Raw genomic sequence first — 26,601 nt, 5'->3', positions numbered from 1 at the left:
GCTCTCACACAAACACGTACAGTACACCGCACAGTCGATCCCCGATCCTTGCCTTGATGAAGCACAATCCGTGGCCAATGTTATAAATGATAAACAAATAACACTGATGATTCCACAATAGAAACACAAAATTATCGTGACAGCGTAACGCACGTCAGCGCCGCGTCGAGTTGGCGGACGACCGCGGAACTCGATTCAAGTCAAGCTGAGGAACGCTACGTGTCCCCCCTGGCAGCGCGGTGTGCGTGCGAGCGAGATGTGACGCGCCGCGCGCCCTTTGTATGACAGGGACGGAGCACTTTTTACGAGCCGGGTGGCATAAAAATGTGAGAAGGGCGCGTACAGAGTACGTTTGGCGTCGCCACAGACTGCTGTCTTAGATTGATCCACAGAATGGATATATTATGATTGTTGTAGTTTGTGGCGGCGAGCAGCATCGCCCCGGCCGCCCATTCATTACAATAATTATCCGACAATTAAAGCATGGCGAGTGAGGTCGTTGGCTGCAAGCGCCGCTTCTCGCTCTACCGACACTCGCACTATACTATCATCATTTTTTCATTACTTACTTTATTATCCACTTCCTTTTTGATAGCCATTAGGAATTCAAATGGTTATGCTAATAGATTTACTTGATTTGACAGCGCGATAAATATATTGCTATAATTATGTTAAGAAACTGCAAGATAAGTCGTGCAAATAATCATATAATAATTTGCTGTGTGCAATTAATTAATTTGTTACTTACACAACACATATAATTAAGATTGCATCAGTTGAGTAGTTTAGCGTCCAGCGTAGGTGCTCAGGGCTTAATTAAATAGAATAATTATTTCCTTCCGAACTGTTGTAATGATTAAAGGGTGGTATTAAAATACATAATGGAAATATTTACATTTATTTATATCCTAAAATTGTCTTAATCATAAACATACTTTAATTTAACGTGACATTTGGAAGTGATAATGTCGCTGCGACAACTCTTGAATTCACTTCATTATAATACAATACAAATATTTTAACATAAACCGGCACTAGAAATATGCACAAATGAGCACATTTACACAATGAAATATTCTATTCATTTTATTTATGAAACAAATGAGTATTTTACTCACGTCCAAGTTACTCATTACCACATTTAACTCACGTGATATTAATTATATTATACTGATGGGGTTAAATTAATTAAAAAATACTTGATCATCCACACACAGCGGAATACGACTATAATTTAATTAAATTTGCGCAAAATATACCGTTTGATGAGTTTGATATACAAAACACGTATTGGATAAACATGTCAATGTTTTTGCCCAATCTTTCTCAGAAATATTATAACATAAAAATATATATTCTAGTAAGAAATTATTGAATCGTAGCGCATAGCGTGTCGCGTTCACATTGCGCAAGACCCCGTGAAGTTTCCACATTTTCTATTCAATGTTTGCACATTGCGCATACCTTTAGTTCCGGTTGAATAAATAAATTAAAACGCGTGTCTTCGTGGGTTTTCTCGTACCAAAACCAACCTCGCAATGTTTTCATTGCGGCTGACAAAAAAGCATTATGGCTAACTCGATTTCAAAGTCACGTAATTTGAAGTGTACTAAACTAACATTCAATTTGGAATCGAGAACTATACATACAATATCCATATTCCATACCTACCGTGGCAAAGGGCCTCGGATTTTAATGATCAATGTATGTCAACAAAATAATTACAATCACTGTTGTGCGCCGCGCTTCGACCTAGCGTGACATATCGTCGCCTTAATTGGCAGAACTTGTAATCCTTACACATAATATTTGGAAAGGCTAAAAAACTCATCTATCATTAATTTCCATGTACTATATAAAAATTGATAATAAATTTACATTATTTTGCTAATAAGGGCGAGCATTGATCGCTCTCCAAGCCCGTTAGATTCGAAAAAAAAAAACTAAACGTGATAAACGCCGAAGCCATTTTTTCTGAACGTTATATTCCGTAACAGATATTTTCCACTTGATAATTATCTGTTGAGGAGTCGACACGGCGCAGTCCGCCCCCATATCGTTGGCTTATAGAACTACACATAAATAAAGTAGTGGCTCTATTAGTCAGCAGGTACAATTACTATCAATTGCACTAATTACAAAGATAATTAAATATTAATTTGGTAATGAGACCAACGAGACGCAGCGCCGCCTACATCCGGCCGCGTGCTCGTCTTTTATATTAAACGTGTTTTATTTACAATGTCTTAACATACAGCGGGGTAGACTACGTTTTTACATTTTTATTTGGAAACTCGTATCTTCATACAAAACGTCGCTCGGCGGCGACAGTACGACAGTGTATTAAAACACTATTTTCCTTCCTCCACCTGAGTGTTCAACTTTCTAAACATATTACAAAATCACACTTTAATTTTCATTAGTCACGAAAAGCTAGCTGCTGTGTAACAGACTGTGACGATTCAATGGACAGCTTTTAAACATCTCAAATTTATATTTTTATAGAAAATAAAAGCAAACTCGACGATACGGGCATTCAACCATATTAGAGAAATATTTGCACTCATTTTGTTTCTCTCAATTTCGTCTTTGTTCCGTTATCATTCCTTGTCCAATTGAATGTATTTTAAGCCGAAAACAGTCTTTGACTGACCAAATCTGTTGTTATATTCAACAATGAGATAGTTCAGTTGCATTCAACCATCTTTATGTTAGTGCAAGCGGTGTCTGTCCAGATCGCTGTAGATTGAAGCAAATGTTTCTTGTCTGAATATTGTTGTCCCGTTTTCCCTTGAGTGAGGTGGCAGAGTACGCCTATTGCGGCACTAGAGACACCTCCGCATACGGAGAGCTTTCCTCTTCTTCTGAAGAATGGCCGCTGGCGTACGACGGGCGGCCATTCTTCTCCCTCAGTCAGTATCTAAATAAAAATATAACATGTATTAAATATTAAATACGTAATTACATATCTTGGTTCAACATTTATGTGTACTACGCATATAGCTTACTAATATTGTAAATAGGCAAGTTTGTGACAATTTTTGGATGTCTGAATGTTTGTTTGAAGTAAACTGAGAAACAACTGAATTTGGTGAAATTGGGCATACAGGCAGACCATTTCCTGGGTTAACAGAAGAGACATTTTTACCCTGTAATGTGTTCCTATTGGAAAAGATTTAAATAGATAATGCTAGCGACGTAGTGTTTTAGGGACTGTTATAGGGGGAAAGGCGTTTCGTACGGGCGAAGCCACGAGGAACAACTAGTACTGTATAAACGAAATTTAAAATTTTCAACAATGTTAACTTAATTTTTTTGCACTGTTTACCAGCATTTTAGTTTGCTATAAAAGTATATTTATACCATTTACATCATATTATTCTTACATAGTCATTCTTTGGGAAAAAGATATCAATTTTACGAAGACAATGGTTACAAATATGTTTTATTTTGTACTTTTTTTCTGCCAACACCATACTTTAAATCACTCAACAGTTTGCTTAAACCAGTCGATTATAATATATGAGCAGTTTTTAGTAAAGCAGTACGCTAAATCTTTAACCTCGCCACACCAAACAGTTGTTCACAATACTCACTTCCTATAAGGCTCGTCGCGGTCCGTCTCTGCGTACGGCGCCCAGTGTGCCGGCGCTGTGTCGGCTTCCTCGCGCTCCGTGTTATTACTTGTGCCTAGACAATAATCATTATATTACAGGATGGTTGTGTGGTGTAGTGTTTTACTACTATTATAAATGCTAGTTCTTGGTAACCACCAGCTCTGCTGAACACCTAGCACTGCTGCAAATCCGTGGGCCATGAAAAACGCTTACTAATACGCGCACAGCTTGCTTATTTGTCTCCTATAATATATGCTATTTTTATTTCGTCAAGGTACAAAATAGGACTATTAATATTGGAAGTTCCACTTGGACAGACTGTGAGCAACACAAGTAACTTATGTATCATAGCTTATTTTTGTCGACGAGGTTCAAGGTTCTACTGAAGTCTTATTGCGTGTTTTTTTTTTATTATAAATAAAAAGATTCTCTTAAAAAAATATTTACAAAAATACTGCAGGCTGATAGTATGTTTCGAGTTCGATTCTCGTATTGGGGAAACTGATGTTTTCCTGACACGATTTACCTAGAACTCGATTACACAGTAGACGATTGATTTCAGGCAGGCAGCCGATCGCAGAACCTATGACAATTTCTGAGTTACATCGACACCACACCGAGTGGGATGAGCTCTGGTGGCAAGTATTTAGAATAGATAATTGTTGGTGTTTATTTTGTTCTCACATCTGTCTACAGGCGTGATGGAGAGATGCGGGCGGTCTGGCAGCGGGTCGGGCGGCGGCGCGGCGGCGGGCGGCGAGGGGCTGTCGAGCGAGATCACGCCGCACGCCGCGCCGCACGCGCCTGCGCCCGCGCCGCCCGGCGACCGGTACCCGCTCGACGACACCGCCTCCACCGCTACACACACAACGTATATTATATAGAATGGTTTTCTAACATAAGGCAATAAGGGCGCCTGAATTAGCCGTTGTGACTATAGGATAACTTACTTAGAAAGAAACGTACAAGGAACAAATATTGTCAATGTAACGGTGTACAGTGTACACACATCTTACCAACAATTTTTGTAAATAAAAAAAAACATAACCTTAATTATAAATGATATTTTCAAATATGATATTAACATGAAAATTATCAGACTGCTGCATATAAAAATGTATACATAATTAAATTATAAACTCGCATCTATAATGTAATTTCGATCTACACAACACCCAACACTCACCACTCGAGGAGGAGTAGTTGTCATCACTCTTGACACTCGTCTCGGAGGCGGGCGGCGTCGGTTTAGGCTGTGGCACCTTCCTCTTCAGTGGCAGTTCGTCCTCTGAATCAGAAGTGAGATCGACTAACACCTCAGCAGTCGGTTTGGCGGCCCGGTTCTCGCCTACAGCCGCGCGCTTACCACCCCCGTTGCTTGCACTGCCTTCCACTGGTATCACTTCTATAATAGCATTCGACATTTTCGATCACGTTTTTACATACAAAGCTACGTTGATACCTTTAAATAGTTCTTTGGTGTTTTGTTGTATTGTTTATGGAAAATTTTGTAGACATAGGCATCTCCTATAGATTTTGCGCAACGCGGGGTTTTCGATAAAGAAACGGAAAGCTTCTAAAGAGCCCCAGTAGTATATAACCTAGAAATATACATACAACATAGACTGGATCTGAACATGCATATGTATGTGGATTGGTAACACTTGCACACATGAATGTTTAATAAAATATAAACGAAAAGCTACAAACAGTAAGTAAAATATAGTTAGTAACTAAAATAAAACTGAAAAAACAAAAATAAACCAAAGAGCTATTTAAATCGACACAGGAGACATAAATGGGAGAAAAACAAAGGAATAGATCAAGATTATGTCCAATAGAAGCCGCATAAATATATAACAGCAACACAATCAAATTTGATTACATATTTTATTGTTTAAATATTTCTAGTGGGTTCTAATATAAATTTACGTCTCAGTGAGCAGCTCGAGGTACAGTCAGTTAAAAAAGTTGAAGTAATTAAAAAATTCAAATCATCAAATTCATATCAGCTTCATATCCTGAACAAGTGTGTACAGGATATGAAGTTTTGAATTTGTTAAGCTACTTATATGGATGTCTTTACATGACCCTCTATATCACGGGTCTTTTTGAGTTGTTCGAAAGCATTCAATCAAGGTCTCCAAATATGACTAGAACTGACTATTTAAATTTTATATGAAATTGAAATCCCACGTAAGACTTAAGTATGCGGTTTCCATTGGCGGTATGTTGAGAGTGTTGGTACATGACAGCAGTGACGTGCACCGTGCATCACTAACCCAGATCATCTGAGATGAGCGTGACGGGCTCGGCAGCGGGCTCGTGCACGTGCGGCGTGAGCGCGGGCGCGGCGCGGGCAGGCGGCGCGTGCGCAGACCAGCTGCCATCCGCGTGCAGCTGGATCTCACTGCACTCGCTCGACAGCCGCGCAGACGTCAACACCTCTTGGAAGTACCTGCACAACACATCATAACACAAACATTACAGTCTTGTTAGAACCATAAAATTTTGACCAATTTTGGTTATATCAGTATCCAACAGACAGTATTAACATCAAACCACACAAAGGGTATTTTGACGCCATATACGATAGATATTAATGAAATTCCCTAATTCCCGATAGCCCTTTTTGGATCATATGCTCGTAGACAAAATTAACTATTTGAAACATTTACTCTTTCAGACGATAAGTACAACATACCCATCGACAACAAGAGTGTCATACGGTGCGGGGCGGTCGCACACTGGACACAGCCACGTGGGCTTGCGCTCGTTCATCTGCAGGAAGAGCGACGCGTCGAAGCACTGCAAGTGTGGACACGCGGCCGGCCGGCACGGGCAGGACATGCGCATCTTGCCGAGAGGGCACATGAGGGAGACGCGCAAGGACGTCGTTGCTATCTCGCTGTCGTAGTCTTCTGAGAGCTTCTCTTTGACTGTTCAGGAAAAAAATGATTTACATACATGGCATCACGAGTATTCCCCGTTTTATGAATCAGAATAGATACACTCAGAAAAGCTAGGAAATGTACATAAAAACCTAATATCAGAGTATCTGAATCGGTTTCGAACTCAAGACTGCAGCACGCAAGTCGCACCGCAATACTCCTACAAGGTGTAATAAATTTCGTTGGCCCAATCAAATAAATTGCACTATACTTACATGATTGTAAATTATTAAATGAACTAAACACCATATCAAAACTCACTCAGCGATCTAGTATAATCCGGGTTCTTGGTGCCCTTGTTCTTGAGCCGCTGCAGGAGCTCAGCTGATGTCAGCTTCCTCACCATGAACACGCTTAGCACGTACGCGCGTGTGAAGTCCGCCGCCCACGTCACGTGGATTGTGTTCGCTACAGTTGGCGATAGCTTCACGAGTGACGAGATGTTGACGGGCCGTGGTGGCCGCTTCGGCTCCGGTGTGGGTTTGTTCGTTGGTATTGGGTTCTGGTAAAATTTGAATTATTGAGTAGTGGTTGAAGAGAGTTTATGTTTTATGTGTTAGGGGCAGTGTAAATGGACATTCCATTTTGTAGGTAGCTTGATTGCTGTTTGTGAATTTTAAACAAGCAATACCATATTATGTATGCTGTCTGGCCAAATAATTAATGATACTAAAAAAAAAAAATGCAAAACAGTTTTTAATTAAGGTTATAGCTCAAGGTCCATTTTTCATACATTTTGTTTCACCTTTAATCTGGGTAACTAAACAAGTATTGACAAGTAAAGAATTTAAATTCACGTCTAGTTAGTGATTAGTTCTCGCAGTTGAAAGAAAAACGTAAAAATAATTAATATGCATGGATATTTCGGCCTTTAAAATTTCGTCATGTTAAATTTTAAAGGCCGAAATATCCGCCATAGATATCATAGTTAGTATATCTTATACAATAAACATGTTATTGGAAAACTAGAAATATAAATAACCGCGATAACATCCGTAAATATTACGTTATAGTTTTATTTCAATAGAAAATTTACTTTTGCTGGTGGCTCTGGCCTCGTGAATAAATTTTTCCAGGATAAAAGTTCCGCTTTATATTTCCCCAGATAATATGGAGCCCATATTTTAAGTTTGAGCTCTAGCAATATATCAGTGAAAACTGCATTTAATTCCATGCAGTAATTTTTGCATGATGCGTGTACAAAGACAGACAAAAATTCTAAAACATGGTTTGGCTTCAGTTGATCTAATAAAGACCCCCCATATTAGTTTTCCTTTAATACCTATAATGTACTGAGTGGCGAAGCGTCCATACAACAGAATTATTACGGGCTTTGCTTTTAGATGTATTTAAGTCTTCATTTTTGTTTTCTGTTAAATTGGCAGTGATATGTTAACTAAGGATTTTTTTGCATCAAGTTACCTTTTTAAGAATTTCTACCTTCACCACTTATGTACTGTCATCAGCATGTTACAATTTTACTATTTACAAAGAAAAGAATACTTACTGGCAGTGGACACATTTTGTTGTTGACTTTTACATTAACACTAGGTGGGAAGTGATCTTCTTGTTCGCACGAAGTTTCCAGGAGACAAAACCTCAGTTGTGCCTGTTAAAAAATAAATAAGTTACATACATAGCCATTCCTGTTCAATTATTTGTGATAAGGTCAATGTCAATTTATGTTTCTGTCAGGCTGTTGAACTTAAGACGGGGCGGTGCGGGGCGGACGCCTGCGCTTGGAACTAGGTGTAGTAGTGAGACAATGAATTATATTTATTAGAGTCTTTGTTGTGAACACTACATTTACAAGAACAAGCAGAGATTACAGTATGGTATTATTATACATGAATTTTATTTTTCTCCACTCCTTTAGATTAACTTTAATCATGTCAAAGCTCATACTCATCCATCCATGCTTACAATGTGCTTAAAAATAGGGTACAATGTTTTCTCTTCACATATTAAAATGAGGATTCATATGAATGCATTTTTTTTCTTATGGAACAGTTTATCATCTATGAATAATTGTTTTTTGAAAATATTTAGCGATACGACAAATATTACCATTAACCTCGACATACTTTTTCTTAAGATTGAAAGTTTTTACGACGCCTGATAAGACCTACTTGCAACATTCATTGTATTGCACTATAACACCAATCAAAGTAGATGCAACATGTACAAAATAATTATAAAATTTAAAGTGAATATTAAACTAATTTTTTGTATTGCAAGCCTAAATGTTCCTGTTTTCGACATATTTTTTAGGCACAAGCACTGAAACCATATTTGTAATTTTATCATAATAAAACATTAACTTCCCATATACATTCCATTTACAGTTTTTAAGTATACCACTATATTTAAACATCCTAGTTTATATTCAAAATTCTAGACTAAAACTCGATTTATCTTCCAATCTTGTGATTCGTACTTTCTTTATGGGACATTGTTATAAACACCACCTTTCTATAAGTCTAGTTGAAGTTATAAATTCTATACAAGAATTCTAGATAGAGTGGTAATTATTCTTACCTGTATAACATAATCCAATTTATTACTAGTGCCGACGATGTCCTTCCCGGACGCGATCTCTGTTGCCTGCTGCGGCGTGAGATGGAATATGAAGGTGCCTTCCTGCATGCGGCCCGCCTGCATCGGCATCATCGTCGAGGGCTTCATCAGCTCCGCTAGCACGTCGTAGAACGGCAGCCTGTATAGATAATGCTTTATTAACCAATGGCAAGGTCATTAGACAGGCCATACTTCTGATTTCCTGGGGGCACTTTTTGCATTAGTAGGCAAACAAGGGAGTCTGATGATAAGTGGCATCTGTCACGCATGGACTGTAGTAGTTACTTGTGAGGAGCATAGACAGGTCGTTGCCTACCCTGGCGTTTAAAGGATAAGTCATAGCGCTTGGAGAAGTCGCAAGGAATTCATATCAATGTTTCATAGGGGGACTGCCTCGGTGGTGGCGTTATACTGCTTGCGCGGTACGACAGCGCTCTGAAGTCCTGGGTTTGAATCTCGGATCGGGCAAAGTGGAATTTAGGTTTTTTGTTCATTATCAGCCCGAAGTCTGGAATTTGTGACGGATATGGCGATAGGTTCGCCCTCTAATATATCATGGGACGGAACACAATCGGCGAAAGGTGGGTGGCTTGGTTGCGCCTCTGCATACCCCTTTGGGGATAAATGCGTGACGTGTGTGTGTTCATAGGGGCGCATCTATACAAACCATTTTTTTCTTAAGCATTTAGTAGCAGAAAGCGTGAGGCACAACATTGTTTCATCATCATCATCATCAGCCCATTGCAGTCCACTGCTGGACTGAATATATTTTATATCCGTCCATATAACGACCACCGTACATTAGGTGTTAAAACCCGTTATAGTGTGCGCACGTAAGTGCGTCGCATTCCTGGATCAGTTTATATCAGGCCGGCATAATTGTGTCGACAATCGAGGGTTAATCATCTCTCGTCAGTCGACACTCTATTGGACCCCACCCACCCACATAACATCAGGTGCAGTGGGGCCACTTAGCCATATCCGTATAAAAAAAATAGTGGTCTAAACGTAACAAATAGTATCAAAGTAAATCATCATGATGATTAAGATGATGATTTTGCTGAACATAGGCCTCCCCAAAGTACGCCACAGAGCCCGGTCTGCTGCTTTATGCATCCAGTCGTTGCCGGCCCTCTTGTGTTATTCGTCCCGCCTTCTGTCCAGAGGGCCTACCACGCTACGTTTGCCAAGACGAGGTCCACTCCAGAACATGCTTATTCCAGCGGTTATCTGTTCTACGACATAAATATGTGACCAGCCCATTGCCACTTCAACCATCAAAAGAAAATTGAGCCGATCCGAATTGCATAAACATAACATCAGTATTGGCTCATGTACCATTGTAACACGTTTGGAACCGACTGCGCATAATAGAAGAGCTTAGTTGAATATGCAATTTTGAAGAGGGCATATGTCCAAAAATGTAAAAATTTCAGGAAACATACATTTTCTAAAGTGTACATTTTTTTATAAATTTTGGGGTTAGAATTTGGGTTCAATTAGTAATACAAAATTTTTGTTGTTATTTATTATTATATATTGTACATTTCGCGATATAGATCTAGATATTATATTTATGAGATGTGACCTTTTCGAAATTGCATATTCAGTTATATTCGTAAATTTGGACTGCGCAAATGCAATTGAAACGAATAACGCCTTAGTATGAGAAGCAAGTTAGGATAATAAATAAAATCTAAACCTTTGTCAATTAGTTGATATCTAAACGGTATTTAGTATAAACTCTATTAAAAGGTTTTTTTGTTCGTTATAATAAACTAAATCTTCCAAAAACAATTTGCTATGTTATATTATTGAGACTTCAACCATGAAATATTAATCAGATTTCGATAATTGAGACTTGGGACAGTTATTCAAACCGTTATAGCGGTTGTTAGCCACAACAGTTACTATAAGACTGCTATATTAAATTGGTGCGTAAAATCTAAACAAAATCGTTTACTAAATATGTTTGAAAATTATTGCGCTCAGCCTATATTAAACTAGTGGAGATATTTTTAAAGGCGCGAATCGTGAGCACACTCGTTATTGGTCGGTTTGACGTCCAACGTAAACACGGTGCGTTGCGCGATTAGTTTCTTAGTCGATGTTCGTTGTGTAGTGCATCCCATTCTCATGCACTTTCATCTGTCATATACACAATCATCAATCAATGTGATCCAACTGCACCTGATAGTGAATGGAGTGGGGTCCAAAAATATGCCGTTAACTGTAGGAAAGAGTAGATAAACAATGCACTCACTTTTTGAACTTCACGTCTGGATGCACGGGGAAGGGCGTCAGCGGCGCGGTGGGCGACGGCGACTGCATCGGCGCCAGCGTGGCCGCGCCCGCGCCGCTGTACCCGTGGTACATGCCGCTCGCGTACATCGGGTTCTGTCGCGCCTGACAATGCATTTCTGTTCTACTTTGCTTTTACACTTGTTACTGCACGTAATATTATAGCTTTCGCTGCGGCGTCAAACAATAATAGCACTTATTTTCACACGGCCGATGTGTCCCGCTCAAACGACAGCGCGATAACAGGCTTAGTGTGAAAATAAGTGCTACGACATACAACCAACACAACAGCTGTGGAATGCCGAATGCTGTCGCATAAGCTGCACAGGGTACGTGATTAGCTGCACACATTTTGACACGCGTAGCATATGCTTCCTTAAACACACAAAATGTGTGAGCGCTGCAGGTAACGCAACATAATGTTAAAGTAATGTAAACGTAATGAAAAGGTGGCAATATAAACTTAATTACCGAGACTGGCATAGCCTGTGCGCGTGAGTCTTGTGTGTTGTAACCGCTGACGGCAGGGTGCTGGTACATGCGGGAGCCGGGCAGCGCGGGGGCCAGCGGGTCCTTGCCCTGCGACCCGCCGCCCGGGCCCACACCGCCCGACGACAACGACTGTTGACTGTTCCTGAGATAAACAACACCCGCTTAAAAACATTATTGATAAAGAGATCTCCGCCAACACAGGCCAAGGTGCACATTTAGCTAAAATCATGCAAGTCTGAAATTGTCATAATCATGTAATGTTTGTTTTAAACTAAAACCCAACACCGTAAACCAACGTGCTAATAAACACGAGTCTCCCACACAACAACGGTAACAGCGGACACAGAACGGCGGCCTGTGCACGCCGGTTACAGCGGACATGTGGTGCGAGCTCATGCTGGCGAACGGACGCGACATTGACTGACACTTGCCTAGATGTATTGTAGGCCTTTTGCGATCGGTGCCCGTTCTCAGTGGTTTTGAGTCGCGTTCTAAGTTCGGAAGACGTTCCATTTTCGGCGGGCGCACTGGTGGCCGCGTTTCCTACCCTCGCTGAAGATCGTGTTTTAACCATTGTTGACGAGCGACCATCTCATGTCAACTGAAATTCACCAGTCCAAAAATGGACAAACTATATAATTTAATCTGTTACATAACTGTGAAGTATTCTGGAAAATTTCCTCGACGTTGGTCAAACTAATACACGGTGGGACTTCCTTATTTCTCTTATGAAATGACTGGATTGAGGGATGAGGGACATTGACTAGAGAGACATCTGCAATTGAATAATTCCATTTGAGTCGTCAATGGTTAAAACAAGTCTTGCAGCATTAATTTTTCATGTATAAACAAACCGTATATCCATATTTTTGTAGTTATCGATTTGAAATGAATGTTGGTGATCCTTTAGCAATTGTAAATTGGCAAATTATTCCACTGCAGCTGTGAAGGAGCGTTGCTATGGAGAGAAAGTACATTAACAGTGTACAATTTAATATTTGAGACAACCACTAATGTCCAGTTGACAGGATCTAACGGTAAGAGAAATAAGGGAATGTCCTGTCAATGAAATTTTCCAGAAAAAAAGTTACTATATTGTAAGTTAATGATAGTAAATGTTAGATGGGGATGCGGGACCATGTTATTCACATTGCATTCAAATATTATTGTGATACATTACTGTGCTTTGAATGATGAGAGGTTTTTTACAAATTCAACATGTAAAAGCAGAATGTGTCCTGAGCATTCTAAGCAGACATTGAAATGGGAATTGTTCTTCTTATTTATATTGTTATAAAGCTGATAATGTGACATTTAAAAATTGGAGCTTATCTCATAAGAAATGACACAAAATCTAGCCACAAAGTCATAATTGTACACTATTTTAAATGTTCAGTTTAGGCAGACAATATTGTTTCGCACTACATAAATATTTTTGTTAAAAATAAATTCAAGGATAAAACTATGAAAAATAACAGCTCTTTATAATCTTGTTTTTACTTATACGATAGTTTGTTATATATAGCTGCATTGGTTTATAAAAATTACAATTCAATTAATTATTTATTAAAATAGTGTTAAGAAAATTCGAAAACCAAGAAACAACAATAAGTTTTATTCTACCACAATTACAAAATATAAATAAACAACAGTTCACATATATTACAATAACAAATCATTTTTTATCAACATCTATCAAAGGTAGAGTGTACGCACAAAGCCCGGAAATTGGTAATAGGTTTTACCACTTTCAACCCCTAACAGACCATTACGAAAATCAATATTTTCATCTACGAACTTTAATAAGCACAACGTAGTTATATTTGCACTTATTATTTTAACGCGATTGTTTATTTTGAATAACTTGCCTCGCACTGACAATGGCAACAAATAAATACCTAAATTCCGGACATAGCTCACAAGTAGTAACCACCACGTTAAAAAAAAGACAGGTTGTAAAGAGCTGTTATTTTAAAAACCCCGGTAAATATCAACAGGGTGCAATGACAGATACCACTTGTTACGTATTTACAATCATTTTGTTACAATATTAATAAAATTATGAGGTAAACAATAACGCAAATAAGTTTTTATAAATGAAAACGTATACAAAATTCAGCAATATGGTTGTCAGGTGTTGAATTCAATGTTTACTCACCATGATATCGCGTTACCGTAATCGTAATATCTACTCATGTTAAATTTATGTTATCAAAATCACACAGACATTTATAAAAATTACAATTTAAAAAAACCATTTACGAATGTCTCGCAAACGCCATAACTTGACGCTTGCTATCTAGCGGCCACATTGGTCATAGACTACAAGAATATATTTTTAAACAACATGTGCTTTGACTTTACATAACATTTTGTTATTTGTGTGTTTTTATTGTGATTGTGAATTTTACAGGTGATTAAGGCTCAAAGTTGCCATAGTTGATGTCCATATTTCTATTATATTCGTTTAAATTGTTTTGTGTAAGTTTTATGCGACAATAACAGTAACAAATTGAAAATCTAAATTTGTAAAGACTTCATACATGATTTCTACGCATAGACTACTAGAGTGATTCGTGTATCCGTTTCCTTAACACTAGTGATGTGAAATTTTATGCATTCGGATACAGCAAGGAACTCGTTTCAAGTAATGAATTTTGTGTGACGTTGAGTATATTATAACTTGTAGTGCTCTGTGTCAATTACTTTGGTAATTATATATTTTATATATATCAATTTTAACTGTCAATACAAACTTGACGATGAAGATATTTCTTTTAATATGATATTACGTGGCATTATTTATAACTTATTTATAGTCATTGTACTGAAGTTGCGACTCGCAGCAGTGACAGCATTAGCCGGCACGAGAGCCCTGGAGCATACGAAGAACACTACAATTTCAATAATTTCGTAGGTAAAATGGTTTGCTTAGTTGACGACCTAAAAAAATTAATATAGATATTTGGGTAAGGCACTGCGCGAGGCCTGAGTGGTTGTCTGGTCCTCCCATTGTTAACTAGGCCGACACTGACTTGCAAAAATAGTTCAAAACACGACAATAATACTAGAATATATAATATTATGTATACTTATTTTAAGAAACGCAATTAGCTTTATGCTAAAGTATGATGTTTGGTTGGATCTGTTTGAAACTGCATACATAATATTTGATCATCTGAATATAACTAAAACATGAGTTGTCTTGGTTAAATTTATATTATTGTAAGTACCATTTTAATAAAAATAAGAAAAATATATAAAGTTTTAAGTATATACCTACATACCATATAAAATCATCAGGTGAAGTGCTTATTAGCTTTATTACAATGTATTTTATATAACATCACAAAACATGCTAAAGTTTGATTTCATTATTCATTTGGAATTATTTTAAAACAATGAGTTTTATAAATATAAAAGTAGGTCAACCAATATTTGAAACTTAAAAAGAATATCCAAACGTGAGCGCATTCCAAAACCTTATTCAAAACTATTTGGTAAAGATAATATATGCACTTCTGTCGAAACATGAATAAACAAATTTGTATAAATAGGCAAACATTTTAACACACTCGTTTGATTACATATTTTGATTATAAAAAAATATATAGCTGTTATTAAATAGAGAATTTATAAACGTAATAGTTTATATTTTGAAGCTTGGTTTCAGAACGGTATTTAAGTGGAAGCATCTCGGAAACGGATACTGATATTTAATGTGCGTCATTGCCGTTTCCTAATTACCTACGTTGATACTGCGCATTTATCATCGATATCGATAGAAATTAACTGCGCCACTGCCAATATTTGTTATTTGAGGAATGTGCGCATTTGAATAAGTTAAGAGAATAACGTTAAGTGTCTGTATATTATAATGTGCATCGGTAAAGAACTATGATGAGATGGTTAACTAAATGTTGCATTTCGTTTATTTGAAAGAAAATTTCCAGAAAATCCTGCAAGTATATCGGTTAATAATTTAATCATGGATTTGGGAATGATTTTAAACTAGATTCGTATGCAGCATCACAGGTATAACAAAAAAGTATTTATTTACAACAGGTATAAAAGTTCGGGATAAAAAGTTATCTTTTACATTCTTTTCCGAATTATTTTTAACGAAACCTACTACGCAGCTTTAAAAAAAATGTGAATTAGCAAATCGAAAAGAATTCCTTCTTTTTTAGCTATGATAGATACCCGATATTTTTTTATTTCTAATACAAACATAACCATCATCATCATCATCATCAACATTGGCAATTAACATCTACGTGAGATGATTAAGTAGCATTCGTAGAAGATGCGAGGTACGATATACACCTACGCTGGTGTATATCGTACACTACCTACAAACATAATGGGCTTAAAATATTTGATATTAACACACAAACTCAGCCGCGCTTGTAGGCAACATAGGTAACGACCCGCATGCAGGAAACAATGCAATTTTTAGTATGTATTTAACTATGAGATATCATTTATAAATATAACTTATGAGTTGTATTTATATTTATATTATGATGTAATACGCTACCTTACTATGCCTACTAAAATTGTGAGAAAAAGCAAAAATTATTCACGATGGAATGTATGTACGCTTAGGTACCTATATTTTATTGAATGATTTACTAAAAAATATAAATATATTTATTTAGTACCTTAATACTTTAGAAGGAAGATAGCATTGCAATAGGTAATTCGGAATTACCTACTTATTATATTTTATGAAATTATAAAGACTGTCTCGGTGGATCATTGCTCGGTTCGACTATCGTACTAAAGTGTCAGGTTCAAATCCCGGAGCGAGTGAAATGATATCGGATTTTTCCAATTTGTACCCGATATGTTGATAGCCTTGCGCCCTATCACATCGTGAGACGAAATAAAAAGCGAAAAATTGATGCATTAATTGCACTTGAACCTACCCTTGCGTAGATAAAAGGTGTGTGTAAAATTTTAATATTATGTAAGTAACTTCTCCTTGGTTTAGTGTTAGTATAAGGATCTTTACGTGAAACTTCTTAGGTTCGGTTTTTGCGTCGAGGAGAATTGTATGAGTTTTTTTCATCACTAATTTTATAGGATTGGTTCCCCTTGGCATATCTCCTACGTTCCTAAGTTCTAAAATATTTTTAAAAAATGGTGACGGCAAAGTGAGAGATGATTATCCCTCGACACAAATATGCCAGCCTGTTTGAAACGGGATATAAACAAACTCATTCTGAAACGCAACACATTTACGTAGACCATTATGGTGTTTATATCTAGTATCATCATTCGTCCATTGCTAGACATAGGCCTCTCCCAAGGTACGCCACAGAGCCCAGTCTGCTGCCTTATGCATCCAGTCGCTGCTGGCTCTCTTGTGTAAGTCGTCCCGCCATCTGGCCAGAAGGCGTCCCACGCTACGTCTAGTATACTGTGGTAATTATCGGGTGGTTGACGTCCATGAGACTGCCGGTCGTTAACTTTAAGAATGAATTAATGACAACTGAGAGATTGCTGTTGCGTTTCATATAGTGATTGGGACCTTAAGAGGCCTAAAGGTCGAGTCCATATATCTCTGCAGTTCAAATTTAAAATAAAAGGCAGCTATTGGTCTTTGTTCTTCCTTAGTAAGGATCCGGAGGCCGTAGTTGCCGTTCTATAATGGCTAACGCTAACAGAAATCAAAACAAAAATGGGAATAATATAGTCTATCTGTAGAATATATTATTTTGATACATAACTAGTTAGTGTTAGCACTTGTAGAAAGAAATTTTTACTACGGGCCCTGGTTAGTTACTTTTATAGTTTCACTAACAAAACTTTATGAAAGTGTGTATTTTTAAATTTAATATGTTTCAACAAAAGGTGTAAAATGTGTCTTATTTTAAACACATGTAAAACTATTTTGCGTGCACCACTGGGACCAAAGTGGAGCGGCTTTGATTCCTCGCGCTATCAATCTCGACCGGTGGACGTCTAAGCGAGCGTGTACGGGTCTTGTAGCGCCTTCAGCTCTGTCTGTCCACAGTCTCTCTGCTAGCGCAGCAGTTCGAGGCCACAGATGGCCGTCAAGACCGTCTTCAGACAAAACTGATGACCACACCGTCGCCTCTCCTCCTTCAACCATATCCGCATTACTTCTCACCCATGGCCTGTGCTCATAAACCCTCTGCCAAGAGTTATACGGCGCTCCGCCATTGCTCTCATGCCACATTCCCATCCCGTTATTTAAGTCCCAGTTATCCTCGTGAGAAAAGATCGTGCGAAGGCCTATTATCTGCTTATGTACCCACGCTGTATTACGAACTTGTAATCCTAAAACGCGAATGTACTCTCTCATATCGGTCTTAATACGTTCACTTAGAGGCGAGGTCCATAGAAGGGTTAGGTTGGGTAGTTTCCCGTTGGCGTACTCGAGTCGTTCTAAGGACGAACGAGTGTACTCCACCCACAGGTCTAACGGATCGGTATAGTTAAAGTGTTGTGCCCAGCACCGCTCGGATACCTCATCGCCGCCGAGATGGAACAAGTCGTCGACACCCGTCAGCTGAATAATCTCCGCGTATATTCGCTCCAATATCTCGTAGACGTGAGGATTACGTGGGTTTAGTTGTCCGCACGGAGGTTCGTGACAAAAATCACTCCACGGCTCGGAATCTATACAGAGTAAGAGATCGCCTATGTCAGCGCTGCCCCAATTCCACGCATAGCCTACGTGTGCCGGAGTATCGACTTCTATTAGTACTCTAATACCTCGTAATGTTGCTCTACGGACTAGCGAGTGAACTTCCTTAGTGGTGTAGATGTCACTGTTACTGTATGCACCAAGTTCGGACAGTTGCGGGGTACTTACTAGCCGTAACGGGAACGCCTGTGAATCACTTATATGCCAATGAAACGTGTTCAACTTGGAAGCGGCCATTCCGTCTATTGTACGAATAAGATCACCAATGGGGAAATAATTACGCGCCGTGTCCATCAACAATCCGCGGTATTTGAAACGCGGTGCGTCTTCTACATCCGCGGCCTCTAGCATTAGTAAACACCCGGCGTATGGATCCAGCCAAATCAACTGCAACAGTGTTTCAAACCCATGCCGAGCGCCGCAGAATGATTGAGCTGAGATATCTACAGTTATAGACCTCGACGTGAACTTTGGACGGACAAAGAGTTTATACCTTTCATTTGTATCGATTCTCATACGAGGATCTGAGCTTCCGTTGACAAATACTCGAATGTTAACGGTTCGCCATTCCTCGAAGCCGCGTGCGTTTTTCTGTATTTTCTTTAAATCAGATTTTAACAGCTCAAACGCTTTTTGTAGGTGTTCACGGACGGATTTCGAGGGAGCTGTTAAAATTTGTAGCTGAAAGAAGTCAGCGCGTACTGGCACCGCTGTGCTGGAGAGGCTGACTGGTCCGGTTGGTTGCGGCCAGATGTGCATCGATGAGCACAGCATGTTGCATGTCTCTAAAGATTGCAGTTTCTTTTCTGGTGACGGTCGCGACGGCGCGCATCGTTCGTTTACACATTCCCAAGTCCATAATGGCAAATTTTTCCTAAACAAAAATTTAAATCTAGAACACTGAATATTATAATGATAAAAATGTGTGAATTAAATTACTTACGATAAGTCCGAGTGGCTTATCCGAAAGTTTGTGAGAAATATAAAAAATAAATACGAAAACATTGTTTGGGAAATTTCAACATATTTCGCTTAAAAATTTAGAAATGATAACAATATTTCCCTCCTTCTTTATGTGTCAATTGTTAAGTCACATCAAGCGGATTAAAAAAACTTGCTTGTTTATTATTATCCATGAAGTTAGTTGAAAGAAGTTTAGTTTAAGCTCCTTGGTTACATTTTATAAATACAATAACCTGTTTTGTCGATTTGTAAACTCGACATAAATTCATTTACCTATTAACGTCCAACAATACTAGGTACCTAATATTATTAACTGCGTCCAAAATACGGTAAATGTGTTACCGACGAATTTACCGAGTTGCTGTAATGTGACTGTTTCGGTGGCATTACAATGTAGTGATTAAACTCTTTGGATGGCATAGCTGTATTGCGTGAGCGGTATGACATCCTTTTAAGGTTTCGGGTTCGAACTTCGTGCTGGGCAAAGTGATATAGGGGTTTCTGCTCAGTGTCAGCGCGGAGTCTGGAATTTGAGCCGGATGTGACGATAGGCTCGTGTCCCGTCGCGTCATGGGACAGAACATGCACAGTGTTTTTTTTGTTCTGCTATAATGTTAACAGCAAACAATGCTAATAAAATCTATGTATACGCCTGTGTTTTTACCTAAATAACATAATTGACCATCCGGGAAAAAAGGGATAGATGCAAGTTGTACTTGCGCACCATATAAACCAACTTTTTTTTTTATTAAAGGACTTATTTTCGGTTTCCAGACTACTTTAAGACATCGCTTCTTGCTATATTCCATGATTCTAAGCCAATGGGAAATAGGTACCCTAAAACTACACGTTTTGTTTCCCTTTTGAAATCACAAACAAAGCGCAAATATGCAATATAAATGGTCTTATCTTTTGTCGTTGAGTTATACATTAGATTTTTTCACAGCTGATAAAGACCGTAAACGGTACACCTGAGTATTTGACATAAATCTTTAATTGATAACTGTATGTACGTGTTCTTGACAAAAGAGGTCTTGACGAACATATAGACAACAAAGTGATCTCTAATGGTTCTTTTTGAGGTATGGAACTTTAAAATGCCAATGAACACCACATGTATGCAACAATACCTTGAAAGACACAAAACAATAAACATAAGTTGTTACTGGTGGTTGGTTTCTCATATGTGAGAGTCAGCATGGGTTACCTACCCACCGCAATGCCTATTTCTGCCGCTAAGCAACAGTGTGTAGACACTGTTGAGTTCCGGTTTGAAGGATATTGCAGCCAGTGTAACTACTGGACATTGGCGAGCGCAGTGGAATACTTACCAAACAATACTTTGTAATTCAAGGTGTTGGATGATGTTTCTCCTATTTATGGACGGTCGTATCACTTACCATCAGACGAACGGCAAGCACGTCTCGTCATTCAAAGCAATCAAAAGTAATAACAATATCAAAAACATCATTTATTACACAAACACATCAAGTATCTAAATCGTTTGGCGATCGGGCTACCAGAAGCCGTACGTAAATGAGGTAACCGCTCAGCACCACCCCATAGGCCCAGGTGAACAGACCTAAGATAATGATGAACAGGTTCTTGTAGAGGTAGATCTTGTATTTGCCATACGGCCCAGGATACATGAGACAAATCTCCATCGTCGCAGGGAAGACAAGAGCCAGGAGTGTGGTGCAAAGGTTGCCCACGAAAGCTATAAACGGCCCTTGGAATGGTATTAGGTAGCATATGATAACTGAAAAAAAGATCGGGTTTGCAATTATGATGCAGTATAGTAATTGATATGATCTATACTAATATTATAAAGGTGAAGAGTTTGTTTGTTTGACCGCGATAATCTCTAGAAATAGAGAACCAATTTTATAAATATTTTCAAAGTCAGTTACATTACTCCCAAGTGCTATAGGCTACTTTTATCTCGCTAAAAATTTTCACGCGGGCAGAGTCGCAGGCAAAAGCCTGTCCTTCGATTAGAGTGCCCGTAATAGAAAAGACTGTACCCCGTAGACGGAATAGGGCTCCCTGACCTTATTTCGGTGGCTCAATTTTATTGCACATGCGTTACGGATGCTAAGGTTTTAGGGACGATCGCTGGGTCACAGTGATATTAGGACTTGATACCAGCCGGGAGTCGTAAAATGTGCTGCTTAAATAGTATTAGGCCTGCCCCCTTCCGTTTCACCTTTACCTACCCCTGAAAACGGAAAAAAGGTATGCTATTTATACACGACTTACAAGATGCCAACACGAAACACGGCCGTACAACCATCTCCACAAGTTTCATAGACTGCTCTGAAGGCGGATGCAGTAGATCTCTGTTCTTAATCACCTCCAAAATGATCTGTATGCCCGGATACGACTGTATAGGATGCGCGAACGCTATTGCGATTAGATACAAACCTATCGCCGCCATTGCCGTGCTGAAAATAAATTAGAGCTTAATATTCTGCTACGATGCTCTTTAAATTGGAAGACAGTGTATGCAAATTTTTGCTTGGCGACTGATATGTAGCAGTGGAGTACCACTCCTACATATCAGTCGCGAAAAAAAAGTATTTTTTTCACGTGGAAAAAAGGCGTTATTGCTACCGTCATTTCTTGCATACGACAGACAAACAATTTAACTTATTTTCCTGATATTACACCACTTACTCGTCATCATACGGCAGCGATCTAAGGATATTCTCCTCCATGGTGCCGAACGACCAGTAGCCCAACACGCCGAATATGGTCGCCACTAGCGTTGGTATCAGTATGCCTATGTCGAGCACGCCGAATTTCTCCGTCAGCACTTTCGGGTTCTGTAATGCTTTGTCTAAAGACAGGACCTGGCAATATATATTCCGAATGAAATGACCACATGATCTAGTACACTGTAGAGTATGTTTCCCTAAGAGTTACGCATAATTTTAAGTATTATCAACACTATAGTAGGTATTACATTGAAAAAAAAAGACTATGGTGGCTCAATAATTATTCGACGTGATCTATTAGAATCCAGCCATTTCAAATTTCAAGGACAGATTTGAAATGGTTTTATAGAAATAGAGAAAAAAACATTTTACGCCTTGATAAATATAAATGTAAACAAGCCTACGGCACTAAAGTTCATGATAAATTATATCAACAAATGGTCTCAATTTATTTTTGTTCCATTGCAATAATGAACCATAATGCTGCTACCAGATATAAGAATCATGCTTGTGCACTTTTTCGGTGAGAGGGTACGGTGTATGGACACAACATAACATTTTTTTTGTCATGGCTCATGCTCACTGCTCACAATTGACATAACATTTTGAATGGTTTGTTTGTTTCGGATTAAATATCAATATTGGGATCCATTATTCAAATCGTCCGTAAGATATCAGTCGACATGACCCGTTGGAATCCAGGTACAAGTTTATTTTTTAATTTTCCGAATTTATAAATATCTAACCACGCCAACGGCACTTAAGTTGAAGAGGAATGAGCCGATGCTCATGAGCACGGGCAGTGCGTCAGTCGTAGCGTCAATGTACTCGCCGTGCGGGTCATCGAATATGTGGTAGAAAACCAGAATCAAACCAATAAGGTTCAGCAAGTTACCTGAAAATGTTGTTAATTATTGAGTAAAAGTCGAATTAAATTTAATCTATGGTATTATCTATGTGAGTCTATGCTCTCGCGTCCATTATCATCTTGACATTCCTTCTTTGAATAAAGAAGTTTTGCGGTAAAAGTAATTGCCGGCCTCTATTATTTAGTGAATATCCCTGATACACAACATTAATAATTATAAAGTGCTTTATAAACTATTTTTTTGAAGTCTGTTAAAACATATCTAACACAATATTAATTATTTTTTATATTTTTGGGGCTCGTTATGCATGAGGATATAGGCATTCTAACAACAAACAAGCTCTTTGGATACTAAATCGTACATACTTAATTTAAATTAATATTGAGTTACATATGTAGGTACCTATACATAGGCAGGTAGGTAGTCAATTATATTGCTGGTCTTCAGTCCGAAAAATCTGATATTAGGTCCATTTCGCTGTCCATTCCAATTAAATATTAAACAGGGACTTTGAATTGATTGGCGATTGAATAATCTTTTACTGATAGGAAGCTACATGTACATTATTCCTGCTTGCTATTTTTTTATTCCGAATAAACTTTACTACGCAGGTGGTACCGAGGGGAAAAGCTAGTTTTAAAGAAAGAAAATAAGATTTCATAAATCTCACATACCCATCAACGACACATAGCTTACGATTTTTAACGTTTTCATAAAGAATTGCAACAGCAAATATGGCAATAGGAGTGCTAACAATGCTGTTTGTGAACTCTGCCAATCCATGATCTGAAAAAAGATGCCCGTAAAATATAGGTAGGTATTAACAGTCAGTTCAAAAATAGTAAACAAAACCTTCTTACATTTGCAATTTATAATTTTAATCATAATATAACCTACCCACTACTATTATAGCTAAAGCCGTGATTAGTTAAGAACAATAAAAAGTAACATATCTCAGTTTTTAGGCAAATATAATTAAATGGTAAGTAAAAAATACAAAAAAAAAAGCACTAACATCTCGCAAACTGTCCGAAGTGAAACAAACAAACACGGTGCATATTCCGAGTTGGCTCAGTATCATAAAGGTTGCTATGATTGCACTGCGAAATTAACAAAAATAAAATTCTGACATATATATAATATTTATAAGATAGTTAGTTACGCGGTAGACATAGTCTCAGGGTGGTGGTAACCCGGGGTCGGAACCACACGGGTACAGGGAATGCAGGGTCATACGCCGCCATAAAAAAATCGCAGATAAAATTGCGTCCAGTTTTTTGCCCTAACTTCGTAAAAGCTTTACTATGGAGGTGGACAATAAATATTTCCAACTCCTCCCTATCTTTCTATTTGATTAATTTCGTTGCGGGATAATGACAAATTAGTTTTCCCTGAGACTCGCCGAGGTTCACTCTTCGGTGTCATAATAAGCGTGCCATTGCTGATAAATGATATGTGTTGTAGTGGGTGTAAGGGCGGGAAAGTCTCTAACCTCGTAAAAGAAACATATAAGTATTTTTTTTAGCAAGAGGGGTGCTGGCTGATGTTCGCGAGACGGCGTGGGCCCAGATATAGATGAGACGGCCGTCCTTAGTCTAGAGTCTAGACTTTCAAGTATTAACGATCTGGCTCGACAGATAATGTATTTTCCACCGCCTTACAGAGGACCAACGTGAATTGTCAGTTTACATTTGCGTTTCATATAATAGGAAACTAAATGTAATATCTAAAAAGCCAGATATCCCGAATCTATGTATTAATCCTATTCCTTTCCTTTAAGACGACCAGCGTCTCACCTCATTGGGATTGTGTATTTAGGTATGGAGGACTCACGACATGCTTAACGACGGGTCTATTCGCTCGTTTGCTGGCACAAAATTAATAAACTCTAGAGGTTGTAAGAGAAGGGGGTAAGTAGCTACAATGACTGAAACTTACGGGCCAAAGTGTCCAAAAAACTGACATATCCCCGGACCGTGTAGCAGCGCAATGCGGAACCCATAGCGATAGGATATGTATGGGATCTTGAGCTGACGACTCACCTCATTCAAACATCGTAACTAAGAAAATTATTTTATTTTTATTTTATTCAGGCAAGTGCAAGCTAGTGACCCCACTGCACCTGATGGTCAGTGGAATGGGGTTCATTAGAACGTCGACTGACGAGAAATGATTCGACTGATCCTTGGCAGTCGACAAAATTATGCCGGGCTGTTGGAACCGAATATGCACGCGCTGATCCTGGAACATGACACAATTACGTGGGCCACTGTGGCGGGTTTCAACACCTTGTGTACTGTGATCGCTATCCGGCCGGATATAAAATATATTCTACTACCAGCAAAATTAAATTATATCAGATTTTTTACATCAAGCAGGCACTCATTACGGGAATTGCAGAATATGTAAAATTATTTTAATAAAATCTTATCCGCACCAACATTCGATGCGTGTGAACAATCAGAAATCCAATGGCTATCGTCAATATTGGACCCAAGATTATTCCAGCTTGGCTTATAGCCAATGGAAGACCAAGGACTCCAGCTCCGAAAACCGTGCGCAACAAATTGAAATACGCCATCCATAATCTGAGAACCAAAATGAAAATATTATTTCTGGAAAATACACTTTCGATAACATTGGTGAATTCTAGTCCAAATCAGGCAAATTATGATCGTAATACTCACAAAACTCAAAGTGTTGCTTAATCTAGAAACCGAACCTACTCAGGACCGGTGATGACGAAGTAAACACTTCCGTAGGTTCAATAATGATGTAGCAAGCTTTATAAAATTACATACATATTGATATAGGTACTTTACATACATTAAATACGAGTTTAATAATGTAGTCTTACTTAATAGGGTTTTTAGGCTCACGTTGTAGCGAGGGATCAAAATCATCTATTTCAGGTGTTTGCAAGGGTAATCTAGCAGTTCTGAAATCTATAAATGATGCTCGGTTCATAGGCTGAATCCTTATTCTGCTCACTGCTTCGAATGCGGCCCTGTAATTTATATTGATGTATGGCATATAAATCGCTTCATTAGTCTTTATAAAACAAATGGACGAATGAATAAAACCGTACATCGTAATCTCTATTTAGTGCCAAAATTTCTCGATCCTTTATTTTAAAACATGATAAAATATATAATTGGCATTTTCAAAATCAAATAAATATTCAAATAGAAGCAGAACCAAAGAGAGCAGAACGTTATGTCGCGCCGTGGGATGTCATCGGATGTATTATCAATTTATGTCACAGAAAAAAGTGTATTTTTTTATGTTACATTCAATAAATAAACAATGCGGTGAAACATATAAATAAAAAGTAATGACATAATATTACATATTTTAAAATATGTAATATTAGATTTATTTTCGCGTCGGACCTATGTCCTTAGCCCATAAACATTTTACCAGTGTTGCCAGGGC

The 26,601-nt window shown here is 38.3% G+C and overlaps 2 protein-coding genes across 6 annotated transcripts; both read right to left on the bottom strand.

Moving 5' to 3' along the window:
• Positions 1–882: 882 nt before the first annotated feature.
• Positions 883–14,270, bottom strand: LOC115448853 (E3 SUMO-protein ligase PIAS3). 5 transcript variants are annotated; one of them, XM_030176427.2, is made up of 13 exons: positions 14,097–14,252; positions 12,370–12,539; positions 11,918–12,080; positions 11,409–11,551; positions 9,107–9,284; positions 8,076–8,177; positions 6,830–7,070; positions 6,322–6,556; positions 5,900–6,075; positions 4,804–5,022; positions 4,302–4,475; positions 3,597–3,690; positions 883–2,920 (listed from the first exon to the last, which is right to left on the bottom strand). In XM_030176427.2, the coding sequence occupies exons 2-13, from the start codon at positions 12,510–12,512 to the stop codon at positions 2,914–2,916; spliced, it is 1,875 nt and encodes a 624-aa protein (XP_030032287.1). In that variant the 5' UTR covers positions 12,513–12,539; positions 14,097–14,252; the 3' UTR covers positions 883–2,913. The 5 variants fall into 5 exon arrangements, with proteins under 5 accessions (XP_030032287.1, XP_030032292.1, XP_030032288.1 ...); XM_030176432.2 differs by having other exon boundaries at positions 4,804–4,905; XM_030176428.2 differs by having other exon boundaries at positions 11,409–11,542.
• A 3,496-nt stretch (positions 14,271–17,766) lies between these two features.
• LOC115448870 (probable beta-hexosaminidase fdl) lies at positions 17,767–26,571 on the bottom strand. Its single transcript, XM_030176453.2, has 12 exons — positions 26,255–26,571; positions 26,024–26,173; positions 25,604–25,754; positions 25,105–25,226; positions 24,182–24,266; positions 23,841–23,952; positions 23,044–23,192; positions 22,257–22,432; positions 21,840–22,024; positions 21,149–21,339; positions 20,525–20,526; positions 17,767–19,491 (listed from the first exon to the last, which is right to left on the bottom strand). Coding segments are annotated over exons 1-12 (3,000 nt in total). The 5' UTR covers positions 26,257–26,571; the 3' UTR covers positions 17,767–17,816.
• Positions 26,572–26,601: the final 30 nt, after the last annotated feature.

This window comes from Manduca sexta, chromosome 16 (genome assembly GCF_014839805.1).
Source record: "Manduca sexta isolate Smith_Timp_Sample1 chromosome 16, JHU_Msex_v1.0, whole genome shotgun sequence".
NCBI classification, from domain to species: domain Eukaryota; kingdom Metazoa; phylum Arthropoda; class Insecta; order Lepidoptera; family Sphingidae; genus Manduca; species Manduca sexta.
Note: the sequence above shows the minus strand (reverse complement) of the source record. Positions and strands in the feature narration are given on the sequence as shown.

What these genes read in the sequence shown, in the direction of transcription:
- LOC115448853 (XM_030176427.2), bottom strand. Translation starts at nt 12,512, where the DNA reads ATGGTTAAAACACGATCTTCAGCGAGGGTAGGAAACGCGGCCACCAGT. An exon ending in ACAAAATGTGTCCACTGCCA is followed by an intron (nt 7,071 to 8,075) that starts GTAAGTATTCTT and finishes AAATTTTACCAG; the next exon opens with AACCCAATACCAACGAACAA. An exon ending in GCTCATCTCAGATGATCTGG is followed by an intron (nt 5,023 to 5,899) that starts GTTAGTGATGCA and finishes ATGCTATTATAG; the next exon opens with AAGTGATACCAGTGGAAGGC.
- LOC115448870 (XM_030176453.2), bottom strand. An exon ending in CTTCGGACAGTTTGCGAGAT is followed by an intron (nt 23,953 to 24,181) that starts GTTAGTGCTTTT and finishes ATCTTTTTTCAG; the next exon opens with ATCATGGATTGGCAGAGTTC. An exon ending in GTGTTTCGTGTTGGCATCTT is followed by an intron (nt 21,340 to 21,839) that starts GTAAGTCGTGTA and finishes TCTTTTTTTCAG; the next exon opens with TTATCATATGCTACCTAATA.